This window comes from Triturus cristatus, chromosome 3_2 (genome assembly GCF_964204655.1).
Source record: "Triturus cristatus chromosome 3_2, aTriCri1.1, whole genome shotgun sequence".
Lineage (NCBI taxonomy): Eukaryota > Metazoa > Chordata > Amphibia > Caudata > Salamandridae > Triturus > Triturus cristatus.
The window spans coordinates 437684124-437704208 of NC_140584.1; the positions used below are offsets into that span (position 1 = coordinate 437684124).

Below are 20085 nucleotides of genomic sequence, written 5' to 3' on the forward strand. Positions count from 1 at the left end.
GAGGGAGAGATCTGCTTGCTGGCAGTCTAAGTGAACCCCGGACTCTAGGGAGACGTCTGTGGGATATTCACCCCGGAAGTTCTCACTTGAACAGAAACACATTTGAGTAACTGAGGTTTTACCTCACAATGCTGTTTAATGTCAGATTCATGGCTATGGGGTTATTTATTGTTAGGGCCCGCCAGCTCAGCAGGTCAGCGGAGGCCCCTCCTTCTGACCCCGGTGGAGGACCACCAGCCTGTCCAATGGAAGTCCAGCCTCTGGCCACAGCTGACGGGCGAGCATGCCGTGCTGAGGTGGCCCCTTGCCATTCATTTTTGCTTTTCAGAAACATATCTTCAAAAAAAAGGTCTTTTTATGATAATAAAAAAAATGGCTGTCATGATGCATGAAAGACCTGCATGTGACAAATGGATCGCAGTTTCTGACTGATCACAAGAGGTGGCCCCACAGCAGTTCCCTCACACCTAAATGAAGCAGGTAAACCAGAAGTTTGAAAGGGTAGGAACAGTTTTCCCAGCTGCCAGTCTAAACAGTCTCTTACCAGTGCTTAATTTGTAAATTAAAGAGGGCCGGTGCCCGAAGCACAGCTGTGAAACATGTCGCTTGTGTAATAAAAATGTGCACTCACGGAATATCAAAGATACATAGTCCTTGCCTCTCTAGTCCGCTAAGAGACACCGCCTTCCTTTAGGTAATTCCTGCAAGTTTCTGCTTTCTCCTTTTTTGCACTTTTCCCGTCTTTCTCTTCCTCCGTCTTTCCCCTTTTTAAAAATGTTCTCCTCTTTTAATGTCTGATGCAGAAAATGAAGTGCCCGTCCGCATAAATAAGTGCGGGTGCCCCCCACCGGCAACCACCGGCTCAAATTAAGCACTGTCTCTTACAGTCTTTTACTTAGCACCAGCAATGTGTTATACCAGCTCGCTGCACTTGTGCAAATGATCTAGCTGTTCCTCTTGTTGAAGAGTTCAAGATTAGCGGATGCCGAGACAACGGTGATTCGCAAAGAAAACGGAATTGGAGCAAAATGCATCTGTTCCCTTCCTGCTAATTAACTAAATGTCACGTGCCTAAAGGGCAGATGTTTATAGCTAGTGTCATCAAACGCGCAGATTTCCTGGAAAAATTGCACGAGCTAAACATAGTCTTAATTAACTTTCTGTTGGAGACATGCCCGTGTACTTTTTCTGATGGGAGCAGATGAACATATTTTGCATACATGTCCTATAGACTCAACCCAAGGTTCTCGCTATAATGACCTGCTCCTGTGATTGCAGGTGACAGAATGAAGCAAGCCGGAATCAATTAGATAATTAAGCGTAACTAACCTTTGCTCGGGGCATTTACTGTGACTAACACTGTGCTAAGAACGTTAAAGCAATCAATTTATTGTCCTGCAGTTATGGGAGGGAATGAAGGTGAGGGTGTAAAATACGGGCAATTTGCAAATTAAACAGTAAAGACCAATTGACTTATGGACACTACGCAGCAGTTGCACCTAGGTTGGTTTGTATTAGCCTATTACCACTAGGAGCTGGTAAAATTACATCTTTTTTTCCCCGTATCATATGCATACTTTGCAAGAAAGTTACATTAATTACCCAAATTACGCTTGGTGGTCTCGTGCGTGAAAATAAGAGGCGTGCCTGTATAGGTTTTAAAGGCATGCAGTGAACCCTGTTACTGCAGCACGTGTAGACGTGTCACACATTCCATTTTGCAGGACAAGACATAGGGAACAATTCAGCTAGCCCTAAATACTAGGGGGCTTATTTACAAGTCCCTTGCATCACTGGTGCGTCGCTTTTAATATGGGAAAAAGTGACGTAGCCAATGGTGTAACTAATCATTCTGCCACCCGGGGCAGCCCCTAAGTTGGCTGCCCGGGTGCAGGTGGGGGGGTGGGGAGGGTGGCCGACGGCCCACTTGTTCTAGGAGGCGGGGCCGGGGGGGGGATGGTGGCGGTCGACAGACACGGCTCCCGCTACCCCCAAAAACAGTGCTGCTCCCCTAGCTACGCCACTGGACGTACTGGCGGCACAATGGGCTTGTAAATAAGCCCTACCATGTCTTCCTAATTTTGCTCCACACAAGCAGACATACATGCTCGCGGTTCCGGCTTTGTACTCTCTCTGAACTCTAAATGCAAGCAAAGACCAGTAGTTAATTTTGGCATTTTAAGCATCCTGATTGGCTCAACCAATCTCAGAGTTCCATATTTGTTACAAAGTATTGCTATCTTTTATAATATCCTTATTAGGTCCGGGGGTCGGATTAGTGTAATCAAAATAATTTAGGTAATTCTGCGTTTTTCTTTGAAGCAAAAAAAAAATCCTAACTCTAGAGCACATTTAGCGAACACGAGCGGCCGCTCGCTATTTGTGTTCCACTGCATTTAGCGCTATTTCTTAACTCAAAATGCAAAGGACACAAGGGTGCATGTTGTTCTAAGAAAATAACAATAGATGCTGGATGTAAGTTGGGAGGAAAATTCTGCCCCAACAGCACATTTAGCACTATTTTTTAGCAGAAAATGCCTTCTCGTCTCCATTTTGGATATGAGGGGGCAATTTTGTGATAAGAAAATAGCACTAAATGCCGGGGGGTAAGTTGGGTGAAAATCCTACCATAAGAGCACATTTAGGAAGCTCAAGTGGTAGCTCTCATTTGCTATTCCTGTTCAGTCGCATTTAGCACTATTTCTTAGCGCAAAATACATTCTCGTGCCTCTTCTTGTATGATTATACATAATATCATGGAATTATTAGGTATTTCCGTGTGATTACACTACACTGAACTACGCAAGTTATGCCAACCACTAATCCTTATTCACATATTCAGGCACTCTCTATTTTCACATACCAGTAGAGATGCATTTTCTTAGACAAATGCACTGATTTTATAACTTACTATATATAATATATGTAGATTGGCAAGCCTGTCTGCGCTTGGACCACACTTAGCGCCAGGACCCCTGGGCCTCCCACCACATGCTGATAAACCACCAGTAAACTCCGGGAACTGAACCCCGGATACCAAAGCAACAGCTGCTTCACCTCCGTACCACGATCAACTAAATGACCCTTCACCTACCTACTCTGCCATTGCTCCAGCAACACAACTTACAAGGTTCCCACGCCACTCAAAAGACCACAAACAACCTGGAACCACTGCAATGTATCCTACTCAATGCCTGGTCCCTCTGCAAGCACACCATGGAAATCTGGGACACCATCACCACCCCCTCCATTGAATGTGCCTTCATCACCGAAACCTGACTTACACCCTCCTCAAACCCAGACAACGCCATCACTATCCCCGATGGTTACAAGATGACTCATCGTGACATGAACCAACAAACAAGGGTGAGGCATTGCCATTATCTTAAAGGAAACCATTGGATGGACCATCACCAACGATGACCCCACCTCTCTCATGGAGCACATCAACTTCCAACTACAGACAGACGCAAAGAACACAATAAGGTGTACACTCGCCTACAGACCCCCAGAACCCTGTCCTACCTTCTGCGATGCCACCTCCAACCTCATCGCCCCCCTGGCCATCGACTCCCACTCCCACATTGACGTCCTACTCGGCGACCTTAACTTCCACATCGACAACGCCAATGACTCCAAAACCGAATAAAATTCAGCCACACCACATAAATCACTCCATTGTACACTTCACCATCGCCAACGGCCCACAACCATCACTATGTGCAACACTTCTCACAGCAGCTGGAGTAGAGTCACCAACTCTCAGTGGACACAGGAGCTCACCACCACCCAACAAGAAGCCTCAGCAGACCTGGGCCAGGCCATCCAGAACTTCTCCACCTGGATCACCAACTGCGCCGACAGAGTCGCCCCACTGAAACCAGCAAAAGTCAAAAAAAATTCCAAACATGTCAGCTGGTAAACCCCAGAGCTTAGGACCACAAAGCACTACTGCTACTAACTGGAGAAGCGATGGTGTGCTATGAAGAACCACACCGACAGAGCCTACCACAAAACAGGCCTCAACGACTATCACCAGCTCATCAAAGAAGCCAAGAAAGCAGCCATCACCGCCCGTATCGACACCACAGGCAACCACACCAAGGGGCTCTTCAAAATAAAGGAGTCCTCCAACCAGAAAGCCACAGAGAACACCATCCACCCTTCCCAAGAGCTCTGAGACAGTCTCTCAGACTACTTCCACTGCAAGATTGCCGCCATCTACAACAGCTTCGACCCCAACCCACCACCCTCAACCAACCAGCGGACACCAGCCAAACACTTACCTCCTGGTGTCCACTCACCACCCAGACCACCATAGCCATCATGTCTTTCATCCACTCCGGACCACCCAACGACCCCACCACCTTTTCAACCAAGGAGCGAACCCCATCAGCACAGAACTCACCAGCATCCTAAATACCTCAATCAACACAGCAACCTTCCCAAACAGATGTAAACATGCATAAGTCAGATTCCTCCTAAAGAAATACTCCGAGGACCCCAGTGACTTAAAAGATTATTGCCCGATCTCCTTGCTCCCTAATACTTGGCCAAAGTACTCAAGAAAGCCATCAACTACCAACTTACTGAATTCCTGGAACATAAGCACCCACTGGACACCTCACAATCTGGATTCTGTACCTACCACATCCCTGAGACAAAGCTGATTGCGAACACAGATGCCATCAAAAGTTTCCTCGACCACGGAGAAACAGTGGCCCTGATCATCCTCGACCTCTCTGCTGCTTTCGACAAGTCTTCCACAACACCTTCATCAACAGACTTTATAGCATCAGCATACAGCACACAGAGTATTCAGCTGGTTCCCTTCCCCTCTGTCCCGAAGGATATCATCTGCGGGGTACCCTAAGGATCATCACTCAGCCCCACCTTATTCACAACCTACATGATCCCCCTCGCACACATGGTCAGTTGCCACGGCCTCAACATAATGTCCCACGCTAACGAAATTAAACTGATTCGCTCGTTCACCGAGGATCCCACCAACGCCAAAACCAAACTCTCCAGCGCCATGACCAACTGGATGAGAGACAACTGCCTCAAACTGAACTACGACAATACTGAAGAAAGACCGTCACTCAGGCCCTTCCTTGCCAGCCGCTTCGACTACAGCAATGCTCTCTACACCGGCATCTCCACCTAGCTCCTCAGAAGACTCCATACCATATAGAAAGCCACAGCCAGACCCATCCTTTACCTCCCCAAAACAATCACCCCCCACCTCAGAGACCTCCACTGGTTTCTCATCCAGAAGAGAGGCCAGCTCAAGGTCCTCACACATGCCTACAAAGTCCTCAGTGATCAAGGATCATCCTTCATCAACCATCGACTGAATTTTCATCAACCCTCTAGACACCTTTACTCCTCCTCACTCACCCTAGCCCTCACCCCCAGCATCCGTCGCAGCCCGAGCAAAGGCTGCTCCTTCTCCTACATTGCCGCCAAGACCTGGAACAACCTGCCCCTCTGAACAGCTCTGTCCCTGGTGAACTTCAGAAAGAGGCTCAAGACCTGGTTTTTCGATGGAGGCACAGCATCCTAAATGCCCAGATACTCCTATGGGTTGCAGTGCTGTACTCTACAAATACTGATTGATTGATTAATTGATAGGCTGCCTTTGTACTCCTCATAATGAATCACGCGGGCCCACAGCATCTTGATTTTTGCTGTTCACAGTTGAACCAGCGGCCAGGGGACCCATTTCCTTTTTTGCACCTGGGCCCATGATACACTGGCTACACCACTGGTTCTCACACATCAATTCTGACCTACCTGAGCAAATCGCCAGAGATTTAACAGCTGTACAGACAGCATTTGCTTATGGAGCAGTTTATGTTGAGGGCTCATTGGAATACATACTTTGCCACTCTTTGAATAAGTAGATAAAAATTGACTTTTCTCATTCAACTCCATTTTGCCTACTCTGTCAACATCTTCGTAGAATTCTACTCCTTCATCTACTATTCTCGGGCAGTGTATTTTGTATAATGCTTATAAGGCCTGAAAGCATCAAAGAACTTTATGTAACACATTACAGAGCTTAACGAAACACACAATGGCATAAAAAAAATGAAGAACGGCAAATCAACATTGGCAAACACAGATCAATTCAATTCTGCCATAAGTTACCAGGAGAAAAATGGTTACTTCATGGGAGAATTGCTCCACACATACTATGCAATATGTGATGATGTGTCCCTGCATCCAGTGGGCCTAATCATGTCTGCTTGTACTGTGGTTTGGTTCTTGTTAGAATGATTGCTAGAGAAAGTCTATCTTCGGCTGAGTTCTGAAGCTGCAAAATTCTGTTTCTTCGTATGTCGGCTCCCCTACGGTTAAAGGTCATTCTAATTACTTCCCTTTGGTATAGAATTCTTTTGGTGGAAAGGTCACATCTCTAGAAAACGTATTTTGCCTCTGCTATAATCAGTGTCATTGAGAAATTTGAAAAGCTCCTTGTTAGGGCCATGCTTAGTAGAGATCCGTGGAATTAACACGCATGCAAGGTCAGGCCTCAAGGGGATATGTCACGCACACAGATTCCTACAGCATATCGATTGTCTTCGTCCTCCTTCTTTAGCTACTGTGCGAGCTCACCTTCCAGCTATATCATCAAAGAGTGACCTAATGCACACAATCCCCATTGCCTTCCAATTGCCCAACCTGCCTTTGGAGAGTTAAGGGCATGCTACACTTGCTTTACATTGGATTTAGTATCACAGACCCTGCCTAAAGGTTTGCCTGTGAGAGACTCCACCTACAATGAACCCAGTCCGGCGAGCGGCTGTGAGGATCATTTGTTTCTTCTCTTTTAAACTGTCGCCCACAGTGAGCGGAGAACCAGGCGGACTGAGGAATCAAAAGTGAGAAGGTGAAATATCTCTATACAACAAAAGCTGTCTCAAAGCCAAAGGCTGTTCATAAAATGAGAGGTATTGAGGGCATGGAGGGTATTGAAGACTCATATGTAGCGGAGAGCCAAGAGTCTAAACTAAATCCAAAAAAGTAGGAACTACCCAACATTTTTGAGACCATTAACTATATAACTGAGGTTAATTTCAATTGTTAGTATCTTTTGAATTTCTTGTACATCTGGCATGGATTCTGCACTTCTGGATCTATTTTGGAAACCCCTATGCTAGATTATGTGGATCTTGATGGAGAGCTTGGCCATCCCTCACAACAAGACATTGACTTCCCAGAGTATTGCTTCACCACAATCTGTTTCTTGTCAAAGTCTTTAACATGACAGTAAAATTAGCTCTGGTAGAATATGGTATCCCTGTGAATTTGTACTGGCCCATGTTTATTTTCCTTAGCTTATGTTGGCGCTAGAGCATATTATCAGCCATTGAATTTGTATGTGAATGTATAAGGTATATAAAACAAACAAATCCAAATGGGATTGGGGTATTGATTTTGGTAGCACTAACAATGAAATAGGAGATTGTATACTGAATGGTGTCTGCCCAGGCATTAATAATGCCCATTACCTAACAAAGTGAGCTGACAGCTGCACTGAACTCTCTCTTGAAAAAACATGTCTCTGTTGTGCGTTTGTAAGGTTTTTCAGCATATTTCACCCTATAATGCTTACACCCCCACCACAACCCAAACCTATTTTACTGCTCTCACACATTGTTAAAACACCTCCAGTTGAACTCATATCTATAAGGCCAACCCATTCTGTGCACCATCAAACCCTTTTTATTCTTCAGACTATCAAACCTCCCGCCATCACATGCAGCAGACTTCTAACCACTACTTCTCTTTTCATTTATGCCTCACATATGGCTTATATGCAAGTTGATTCAAACTGGCAGTGATTCGGGGGTCTCCAACCTCTGTACTGAGAGCTACTCGTTTTCAATGAAATGCAATGAGAGCTGCTAATATTATTAGTGTTGTATAGTCTCAATTGTGTATATTAATTCAACCAAGCAAAAGTGTTATAATTTAATAAGCTAGGCTGCACACAGGTGAGCTACAGAGGTAGCTGGAGAGCCACAGTAGCTCCAGAGCTACTGGTTGGAGACCCGTGATACATCTTCAAAAAACACTACTCCCAATTAGTATTGTGTACTGTCGCAATTCCTCCTTTTTTTCTACAAGATACTGGAGACATTGGTGTTTATTAACCTCACACTTTACATTTCCTCAAACAATCTTCTTAAGCCCCCTACAATCTGCTTTCCAGAGCCTTCAGTCTGCAAAAATAACACTTAACACATGTATCCAACCTTATCTTCACTGCCCACCCTAACCAACTCTCTTCTGTCTTTATGCTCTTACATCTGGCTGCAGCTTCGATTCAGATAACTACCCAACCGCATTCTCCTCACTAAACTCCCATCTCAAAAGATGGGCATAAAAGGCTCACCTTGTACGTCTGACACACTTTTTCAGTCACCTAGGAGTTCAAAATATCGATACCTACCCTTTTTCCAATAGTCATATTTCAATTGTCTGTCCTAGACCCTCTCGTTTTCTCATTCGGTAAATCTTTTCTTGGTGACATCTCCTCATTTGGGTTTTCTTGCAACTGTTACACCAATGACACCAAAATCTACTTTCCTCCTTTCACGTGCACCTCTGTCTTGCACCACAAATTGCCACACAGCCATGAGGAAATGGATGGCACTTTTTGTCTCAAGTGCTGAACTGCCCAAAAACTACAAGACTACACGTTTGCTTGTCAACTGAAAAGTCCTTTATAGCCCATCCATGGAAAGAAAGGCGTTTGTTATCATGATAGTTACTGTTCTATAGTTTCAACTACTAAACATAATATAAGAATACTAATATGGCCACTTAGCACAGCTGCAACACCAATCAACTCCTTGGGTTTCAGTATACTGGATGGACTATTTTAATAGCCTTATACTTGGACTCTCCGTTTACGCTTTCCAACTATGGACAAGATGAAATTCTTACCCAACCAAACTCTATACAATGCACCCAGGCATGCCCCATCTCAGAATATGTACTATTTAGGTGCTTGCAAATACATAAATGCTATCTGATCTTTCTTTCAAAAAATAGCTTTACTTCTACAGCTGGGTATAGCAGATTTTAAAAAGTATATCACGAGGATCCAGCCTTTGCAGTCTTAATACAACGTCTACAATCTTTGGCCACAGAGTTTTGAAAATAAAGACTGAGAATGGAAGCTAAAGAACTCGAAAGATCCTAATTTTAGGGATTATAATTCGAAAAAAGGGGTAAGGAAGAGTGAACACCAAAACAAAAAGTGACATTAAGGAGCCTGCTTCGCTAAGGGAGTGAAATGTTTTGGAGTGAGGCTCCTTTAGGTGGGTACAAAAATGCTGAATAGTTCATCTTGACGCAGACACCCTGAAGATTGAACATTATATTTTTGTTTTTTCCTGCTTTATCAAGACTTGTTTCATTCAAACATTCATGAAAATGAGCAGAAAAGGAAAAGAGCTGCTCAAATATTACTGCCACCCTTGACTGTCACAAGGATCTGGGAACCTACCCAGCCCTCTTTTATTTGCTTCCTTTCCTTACTTGTCTCAGTACTGTGAACCTTTCATGACCCCAACCTCACCCCAACAATGGCTCCCCGAGCCTGTCTAAAGCTGCAGACACTGCTCTTGGATGACCTAGGTGTATCAGCCTCACTGATTTCCGGCTGGTTCATCATTGGCTCACAGACACTATTTTGGCGGAGGCACGAAGGGACCAAATTAGTGAAGGAGAAGGGCCCTGGACCCAGGCCTGAGTCGGAGATGAGCCACCATTAGATACTGCAGCAAATTGATTTCCTGCTGGCTGGGCGCGCTCAGTGATTAATGACTAGGCGATTCAGCCATAAAGTAACGGAGGCCTAACAGGCTATTATACGCTGCATACAGGGCCTCCTCCCTCCATTGCCCCCATAAGCTTAAATGTGTAGCAGTTCATCCAGGGAAGGAGTGATACCTGTGTTATGTTGGGAGGCATGGTGATTCCAATTAGGAGGCAAAATTCATCCACCCATATTCCTCTCTGGGAAAGTGTCACATTTACTTGCTACACCCACAGGAAGGTTGCCCGTTCACTGCATAGCTTGCTTGTGATCTCCAGAGCACCTGAAAGTATAGATATGTGGGCGGGGAAGAGAGCAATCTGTCACTGCGGTTGGCAGCAAGGTGAGGTGATTAACATTCCATTAAGCAGGATAGTCGTGCTTCCCCTGACCAGCAGCGTGATGGATCGAGGAGGCGCGGGATAATCAAGTGACAAGTAATCGCCAGTGCGTTGCATGTATAAATGAACAATCCCCTGACATCCACTGACATAAAACCACGCCAATCTCTTCCATCAGTGGATTAACTCATGCGTGCCTGAAAACTTCTTCGGGATTCATCAATTTTACAGAGAGCAGAATATGAGGATTGTACAATATGTTTGTATCCGATGTGTTGCCGTTGACAGCAAAGTCAACGAAGGGGACACATCTTTATCCGTAGCTCATGCTGAAATATCTCATGATGGAGCCCCATGTACTGCTTATTTATTAGTGGACTAATTTATTTCTGTTAACCGCCTCTGCAGACTTACTGTAATGTCAGTATATCATTGCTGAGGTCCAAGGCAACTGATGTCATCTCTGCGAAAGTCTGCAGTTTATTACAATCCTCCCTCAATTTCGTCAGTCTCCCTCCCAGATATGTGACATTGTGCTGTAGTTGAAGACTGAAGTAGTTGTCATTATCAAATCAAACGCTTGCACTGTGTTTTCCGTCTAGATATCGGGTTTCCTTCCTTAATTGATTTCTCATGAGATTGAGCCGTCCGTTGTTTTCTCCCTCTTACATTATGTACACTATGCCTCTCTACCAGCGAATACTGCAGTTGTACCATCTTTCCGTAACCTATGGATTCAATTGTCTTCTTACACTGATACAGTTTATTCCTACTAGTGAAATTCAAATTGGTCTTCTTCCCTTAGTGCTTGTGTCTTTCCGATGACTAAAAATAGAAAAGTAGTCCTTTTTTTAGTTAATTGTACTTAATGTACCTGTATGATCTTAAATGATTGTCCTCACGGAATCGCAGGTTGGAGTTCAGCTCTGACATTAGTTATGTTTAGTCCTTGTACATGAGATGCGTTTTGTGTGGTCCTCTTGCAAGTGAGGATTGAAGTTCTTGTTTCCTATAAGTGGAGCATAGTCCTCATGCAAAGTCTATACTAAACACCTATTTCAAGTATGTGTAAACCTCACATATGCAAGGATAAGGGTGGTTATCTGCCCTTAGGTATTTGGAGGGCTTTTACAGGTGAAGTGGCAGTGATTTTCTCATCTTTGCTTTGGGCAGTCATTGATCATGCAAAGGCTTAAAAAATAGCTTCTATCTGTGTTCCTACTTCCTAAGTTGAGACCAGAGGTGAGGTTTATGATTCTGCTGGTTCCTCTGGTATTCTACTCCCGTTAAAATATGTGCAATGGGCACTGTTGTATACTTCTATGGTTAAAGGTTGGAGTAAAACTTTCTAGTCGCTGCAGTAGTATCCTTCAAGGTTGGTGTAATTGCTTCCACTGTCTACTTCTGTGTCTTCCTACTACTGAAGGATAGAAGGATGGATTTCTCCCACTGGGTGCAATATTGTTCCACTACAGCTAAAGGCTGGAGTATTTCCCCCACTCGGTGCCATTATATCCTCCTATGATGTAAAGATGGGTAGTTTACCGCTTGGGGTGTTACTACTGTTGAAGGCTAGAGGGGTTATTCCTCTTGCTGCATGAGGAATCATTCTAATGTAAAAAGGGTGGATAAGAGTGTCATTCCTATCAATCAATCGACCAATCAATCAATCAGTAACACAAACTTCTGATAAAGTAAGAAACAGCAACATAACCCCTGGGGAATGCACTCAGCACTTACGCAATGTGCTCAATATAGGGATATGTGCCTGGCACCTGCACAATAATGCACAGTACCAATAGCACCCCAAAAGGCAACAGGGTAAAATCTGTCACAGAGCCTTAGATCAATACCTTACACCTCTATCAGTGAGCCAAGGGACTGGCAATGCACAGAAATATTAGGAAAGAACTTAGTACACTGATTACTATAAGAATGGACTTGTTGTAACAGGGCTAGAAGTACTACCACCAATCATCAGCACTATTATTGTAGTGGACGGCCATGACAAGACACACCCGCTGCACACATGACTCTTATTGAGCCATAGAGACAGCAGGCACACCAACAAGGCCACAGCGCATGACTGCAGCAATTAAATAACACAATACGAGGAAACATGTTTGCAGGGCATCAACCTTCTAAATAACCAGTATTACCGTCTGTTGTCCGATGCTGGGTTTGTACCTGTTGACTCGCTTGGTATTTCATTTCCCAGTGGTCTCCTGGCTAGTATCCAATAGTGAAAGGTATCCCGCTCATGGTGACTGATTCACCCTCCATCCTGCTCATTAGAAGATCACCCATCATCCCTCGTGGCATTAATGGAGGTGACTTAGCTGCTTCCATGAGCATTCTATATGCAATGAAGAGTGATTTACTATGTGGAGACACGAGGATGAAAAGATCTCTCTCTGTACTCAGAGTCTGCATGGTGTCATTTTTGAGAGATTGAATATGCAAATGTGTGCAGTGGATGGAAGGGGAGGACATGTAAAGGATCATGCCTGGCTGCTTTAGGTGGTATCAAGAGTGTATATTATATCAGCAGACATACATTTTCCTGCCTCTGAATATTCTGAGAAATGAAATTGCTAGATTTACTGGATTTGTAATATTTCAGCAGGAAATGCCAGTAGAGATGCTTCAGTCAATGCGATGCATGACATCTAACCTACTGATGGCTGCAGTATAGACTGTGCACTCACCAGCTTGTCTGTACTGTTTATCAATTAGAGCTGACACATAACTCATTGTAAACCATTTTGACATAAAGTCAGTTGAACATATCTCTATGAAGTGAAGAAGTGGCTTGGAAAAGGAGGATCCAAACCTGTAATTTTCGTTCTGTAGTCAAATGGAAAACATTCCCGATCATCTAATCCATAAAGGAGCTTTCTTTCTTTACGAAGGTTCATTGAGGTCATTGAAATCGATGCTATCGTGAACTGGATGTCTTCCATACAAGACAATCCTGATCACTTACAGCTGGAGCATGTGTATTCCAATCAAGCCATCAAAGTTGATTCTACTTTAAATTTAATTTTCAAGTTTGGCCATATATAATAAAGTTACACAAATACACACTTGTACTTTTATGAAGTTACAACAGAATATTCGGATACATTGACAATATTAGTATAAGCTTTACAATTCTACATACCTCTTTCTTGCCATGGATGGTGCTCAGCGGTATAGTTCAATGAGTTGAACTTCTGCTGCTGAAACAAAGAGGTGATTGGCATGTCATAAGCCTGAGTCCTGCCAAGGCCAGTTCTGCAGTGAGCTGAGTACCATAAATTGAGAAATATAAACATATGCTATTTTACAGCTAACAGCAGAAATGAGGTATGAGCAGCACATAAAAAACATAGAGAACTTGAAGATCTATCAAGAGTATCTATTGAGTTAATAGGCTTTTAATACCCGTAAAAACTGAAAGAGACTGTTGACCATCAAGAGTTCCCACTGTAGACAGTGAAAGCCTCCCAGACCTGGAAGAAAGGCGTACAAATTGATGGTCAGCATCAAATGAATTTGTGGTTTCCATCAAGAGATTCCAAAAGGGCATAGACAATGAAGCCAACCTAGAATTAAAGGCATACACATTTGGTTGAGAGGTTCCAGTTTGATTGTCAATAATGATGTCCAACGAGAAATGGAAGAATGTCTTCCATCAAGAAGTATACTCAGGGCAGAGGTGTTAACGAGTACACAGACCTGGAGGGATCTTCATACTGGAAAGGTTCACATCAAATCAAAGACAACTAGAGCTAATTATAACTGGAGGTATCTGAGCTCCTCGAAGTACCAATTATAGAGTAGCTAAGGAATCCTTATGAGATGAAAGTCAGATGTCCTCCATCAAGTATTTGTGGTTAAGTCACAAAAATACTGAAATTTTAGATCTAGAGAAAGATGACTTCTACCAACAAATTTAAATCATACAATTGCTATTACAGCCCCGCCAGAAGTGCAGGACTCCAACACCATCATGAGTTTTAATTTAGGTTAAATATGGGTAGTAAAATATTTCCGAAACGCAACCTGCCATGTCAAAATCCCAACACGTTTCCTGTTGTGTTTGGTGACCCAAATATATTCACCAGTTTAATGGAAGTTCCTCTCTTGAGTGGAGCTTTTGAAAACTGCTCGTAAGAGAGCGAATATATCATAGCTAATTGTTCCAGTTGCTCTTTGGATTTGCCCGGGTATTCAATTATCAGATGCTGTTTCCAAAGACAGTAGACTCTTCTAATACATCACTGAAATGCATATGTACATTCTGCGGTAATGGGAAAGTCTGATTCCACAGTACACCAATCACAGCCAATAAAGGTGAAGCTACGCGGAATGGAAATCAAGTTAGTTGCTAAAGAGCACCGAAGTCTTGTACAGGCCAGGTCAGTAAATACTTCAGAATTACAGGCTTGTGAGCTGAGTTTTATATTATTCAGAACAGAGACTGTGAATGCATACCCCACTCTTGGTTTTCTAGTGTTTAATCGTTGAGCCGGTGCCTCTGAAAAGTGTTTATTTATGAAAACAGAAGCCATCACTCTTCAGTGGCCACACGCCCTGCATGGAAACCCAGATCACGCCTGGCATGCCTTTGCCTTGGGTGGGTCTTCTGGGGCAATCAGATGCTTCAGAGGATCTTTTGTTGTGGACAAGGCAGACTGTTTATGGTTCTTTTTCTTGTCTCGAAGCAGTTTCCTAACACAGTGTGCAGTTCACTCTCCCACAACATGTCAGATTCGCAGACCTGACAGGAATGTCTCACGTGTTTTGTAGGTCGGTAGGCCTCTGTTTTAACTAAGTATTGTCAGAAATGTTGAATTATAGCTCTGTGTGTGTGAAAAGATGTTTGACAGTGGTGTAGTTCATTTGGAGAGAGCATAGTTGGTGGTAATGGTCTCATCCTCCTGAAAGAACCTGAAGGCTCACCTTTCCACAAGTCATTGTTGCTCTGTTTTAGGTCGCACCACCCTTAAAGCGCTGAGTCTCAGAGCTCTGACCCGTCTTTTCCTAGCTAGGTTTGTGTTCTAACCTCTCATACATACATACATGCACACCTCAGAGGATTTCAAAGTATTGTTCTAGAAACACACCTCAAATGAGCCGGGCTAAGCGGGGATTCATTGTAAACTCTTATATTTCAAAAAATGGTGTTGTAAATTGTGTTACGATTAGCAGTTGTTAACTGAGGTGGCACAACGGGTGTGCCCAATGTAAATCCAGGAGGGCAGAACACAGTGCATTGAAATGTTGCGCGCCCACATCGGAATCGATTACATATTCAGTGGTTGTTTTGAAAATCTGTCATGGCCCTAAAATGGGCACCCCATCATAAAGGTTTGACATAAACGGCTAGGTAGGTCTGATGCTCATTGCCTGTCTGCAGGCGTGTAGTTGAGGATGTATCAAAGACCTGAACATACCCCTGACTGAGAACTGTTGCATTTGCATTTAGGGTAAACACCTTCCAGTCTCCAGTCCTGAATTTTCCACCTACAAATCACGGATTTCAGCTGTTATTGTTCACTCACAGCGATACGACCGCACCCAGCATGCATTAGGATGTCACACACATGTCCAGGGATGGAAACAGTGACGTGGCCCCACCCTATTTGTAGATGCTTCCGCCCTCGCTTTGTATGTTTGAAACTTGTTGTCTGTCACAGAAGGATGTGTACCTTTAATCTGATACACCTTTGTCGTTTTTGCTCTCCACAGCCAGGATGTGCGACGCTCACATGCGAGGGCCGAGTGGGGTCGTCACGTCGCCCAATTTCCCGGTGCAGTACGATAACAACGTCCACTGTGTCTGGGTAATCACGGCTCTGAATCCGGCGAAGGTACGTGACAAGAATGCCTCCTTCTCCCCTCCCCTCGTCCTTTCAAAGCACGTTTTCAGAAAGAGTTCTTGTGTGTGAGATGCAAACGCGACAGTGTTTCAAGTTCCTTATGGACAGCTGCGACCCCGACCCCCAAAAACAATTGCAAGAGTTGATATACAAAGCGCCTGAATCAAAGAAACAGAAGCGGCATCGGGAGGGCGTATAAGTTTAATGAAAAGGGGGCCGTTAATTAGTTTTGATATCGCGATGCGAGTAGTGGCGAAATGCGAACTCGCTTAACAAAGCATTTCATTAAAAGTGGCTTACAGGCGTCGCGCGCGCAGGCCGTGACGGGAATGCGGATGCGGGCCTTTGAGTGATAGCTGGGCCGAAGCCAGCAGGGATTTGCTCTTGAAAACCGAGTGAAAGGCAGGAAGCGTTGGCTTTCTGTGGAAGCCCGCTGATGGCGCATCATTGCAGGCTGACGCCAGTCAGTCCATCACGGGCCAGGGATATGTAAGTGCAGGCCCGGCCTTCTCGCTCGGGTCTCGCTACGGTGGCCTTGATTGCCAACGCTCAACCGGAACCGATGAATTTTTATTTTTTTGATCGGCAGCCGCGAGGGACACTGACATGCCATCGTGGGGCCCGCGTTTTCTAGTGAGGCGTGCAACGGAAAGGAGAGATTTAGCCTGTGATATATTAAAGTGCCAGCTCTCCAGACAACTCAAGTATTTAACTGGGGGAGATATTGTTAGAGCAAACATGTACATAACCTGTTAATGCTCTCGGCCTAATCAGCTCCTTATGTCGACGCCTTAGGAAAAGACTGTTTAGTCCCTCGTCTCTTTTCATGACAATAATGACTTGCCTCTCCCTGTGGCCTTTTCGTTCATTCTAGGTCTCCTGGCTTGTTGAGGCTGGTCTGTTGCAGTACTTTTATGATTTACAAGCCTACTGTTAGCGAGGTTGGACAGTGAAGTGTGTGGTCTGGGTCCAGACTCATGGAGGCCAGTGGTGGTCACACACGCTTTTAACAACTGGAGGGGCTCGATGTGCTAGAGTCCAAAACCCTTTCCTCATTCCACTTACAATCTCAAAGGAAGGGTGTTAATAAATATTCAAAGGTCGCAGGGGAAAGGGCACGTGTTCTACGGATTCTAAGCTGTATGTGTGGTGTGGGCAGGGACAGTGGAGCCGTTCTTTTCTTTTTCATAACGGTGACCGCATTTGTGGTCCTAAAGTAGAGTGGTTTGTAACTGGCGTTTGGCAGCCTCCACATAGCACTCAGTGTACATTGTGGGCCTCATCTCTGGAAACCCTTGTTTTAAAGGGGGTGGGGATGATCAGGCTATGATCATGGCCATAAGGATGCAGAGAGCACTGCAGAAGTGCGATCTGGTATGGGCGATTGCGCAAGGGACGTATTTTGTTATCTAAGTAGTACATCAATCAAGTGGATTAATAGAGTGCGGCTAATCACCTGTGAGGGTATCCAAGCGCTGGGGGTCTTGCTGCTTCAGGTGGGATTAGTTGAACAACAAGGTCTTGAGTGCCTTCGGAATTCTAGGAGAGCGGTGGCGGTCCAGAGCAGCAGGGGGAGTTTGTTCCAGGATGTAGCTGAGAGGTAGGAGAAGGAGCTTCCTCCAACGTTGCTTTGGCGGAGGCAGGGGTGTACGCGAGGGAGGGAGAGAGAGTTGGATCACAGATGCCTGGAGGGTTTGTGGAGGTTCAGGCATCGGTTGATGTAGACTGGTCCTTGGTTTTGCAGGGCTCTGAAGGTGGATCAATAACTTGAATTGGCATCTCTTCTGTATGGGTAGCTAGTGGAGTTTCTTCAGGTGAGGGGTGATGCGGGTCCGTTTGGGGCGGTCGATGATGAGTCTAGCCATGGTGTTCTGTATGATTTGAAGTCTCTTCAGGAGGTGAGCAGTGATTCCTGCGTCAAATGTGTTGCTGTAGTCCAGGCGGCTAGTGATTAGGGCTTGAAGCAGGCGGAGGAGACTGCGTTGATCTGGGTTTTTATGGTGAGTTTGGTGCCCAAGATAATGCTGAGGTTACGAGCATGGTCTGTCAGTGTGGGTGAGGGTCCTAATCCCGGGGGCCATCAGGCGTAGTTCCACAGGGAGGTATTGTTGCCAAAGTCCATCCAGTAGGTGATACTCATCGTGCACCTATGGAAGTTGGTTTTTGTGGTGGAGGTGCCTCCTGAGAGTGAAAGAAGGAGCTGGATGTCGTCTGCGTAGCACAAGATGTTCAGTCCATGGGCACTAATGAGGTTGGCTAGGGGGGTCCTGTAGGTGTCGAACAGAGTGGGGTAACAGGATGAACCATGAGGAATGCTGCAGATGATCTTCTTGGGCTCTGAGGTGAACAAGGGCAGGCAGACACTCTGGGTTCTTCCAGTGAGAAAGGAGGCGATCCATTTGAGGGCGTCTCCTTGGATTCCGATGAGATGTACTCTTTTGATAATGGTGTGGTGGGATACGGTGTTAAATGCTGCTGAGAGGTCAAGAAGGATCAGGGCCTCTGTTTCTCCTCGGTCGAGGAGGGTTCTGATATAATCAATGGCAGCAATCAAGGTGGTTTCGGTACTGTGGTTGGTACAGAATCCAGATTGGGAGGGGTCCATAAAATGGCTGTTCTCCAGGTGTTCTGTGAGTTGGCGGTTGATGGCTTTTTCAAGGATTTTGGTGGGGAAGGGGAGCAGAGAGTCGGGGTGGTAGTTTTTGAGTTCGCTAGATTCAGCAGATGGTTTCTTGAGAAGGTGTTTGACTTCTGGGTGTTTGCATTCTTCAGTGAAGGTGGCTGTCATGATGGGGAGGTTAAAGAGGGTAGTGAGGTCACTACTGATCATCTTGCTCACAAGGTTGAAGAATTTGTGTTGCCAGGGGTATGTGGAGGCTCCTTAGTGCATGGAGTTCATGATGTCTGTTGGGGTCTGTGTGGTAGGTTGGTCCCAGGTGGTGAGTTGGTGGTTAGGCATTTTTTTTTGGGGAGCGAGGTGGCCAACGAGGTCATAGGGGGTGTCCTGGGGTTCAAAGTTCTTGAAGATGATTGAGATCTTGCCATGAATGAAGTCTGCTAGGGTGTCGCAACGTTCCTGGAAAGGGGTGATGATTTTTTTGGTGGATGAGGAGATGGAGAACTCTCTGACAGTGTTGAAGAGTTCTTTGCTGTGGTTGGAGCTGGCTTCGATAAGGTCTGCCAGGGCTTTTTTGTTTCCGTCAGGAGTTGGTGGTAGAGATTGAGGGCTGCCTTGAAAGTGTCTTTGTCTGTGGATTCCTTGCTGGTGTGCCATTTTCTTTCTAGTTGCATGCAAGGGGTCTCTTTCTAGTTGATTGCAGTTGCAAGTGCATCAGAGTGTCCTGCTCTAACACTACTCAGCGTATAGCACAGTGATCTGGAACACTGTTTGTAAGAATCATTAATACATGTTTTAATGTCGAACGGAGTTGAGGCTTTGGTACTGTACTTCATTAATGACACACACCATCCATATGGAACCAATTGAGATGTTATTTAGTGCATTCTTGAGAGAATTAGAAAATGACGTCTCTGATGGAAAATTGTTTCTTTTAAGTCTAAGATTAGAATGATCAGGCAGAGAACTATGCTGTGGAGCAATGTGTTGATTGGGGGTCGTAGAGGTGTGTAGGTACCCTTCCTCATTTAACTAGTTGGATAAAGACTTTTGAAGAAAGCAACTAGGGACAACTGGTGTAAAAGAGCAATATGATGGTGACACAAGTAGCCCAGGGAGTGTCTGTTTGCATGTGGTGGTAAATTAAATGATTGAGGTCTTCCAGTTCAAGACAGTAGTATCAATAGGATATAGGGTGGAGGGGAGGTCTGGGGCTCTACCTTCATATAATATTTCATGTAGGGAAGGGTATCATGTCTTTAAATTGGTGACAATTAAACTGTTCCTCTTTAGAGTGAGGGCTTTGGTGATCCGGAAGTAGGATTTTAGAGAGAGGTGTTCAAGAGGGGCGAGAAAGATAGAAGGGGATGCTAAGGGTCCTCATGAACTTTACCATATGACCTAGGGCAGTGACCTTTTGGGCAT

The 20085-nt window shown here is 44.9% G+C and overlaps 1 protein-coding gene across 1 annotated transcript in view; it reads left to right on the top strand.

Moving 5' to 3' along the window:
- Positions 1-20085, top strand: part of CSMD2 (CUB and Sushi multiple domains 2) — a 1634099-nt gene that overhangs the window by 1048517 nt on the left and 565497 nt on the right. Inside the window, exon 10 of the mRNA XM_085648024.1 lies at positions 15913-16034. Coding sequence (XP_085504150.1) covers positions 15913-16034 — 122 coding nt within the window. The remainder of the gene's footprint in view (positions 1-15912; positions 16035-20085) is intronic.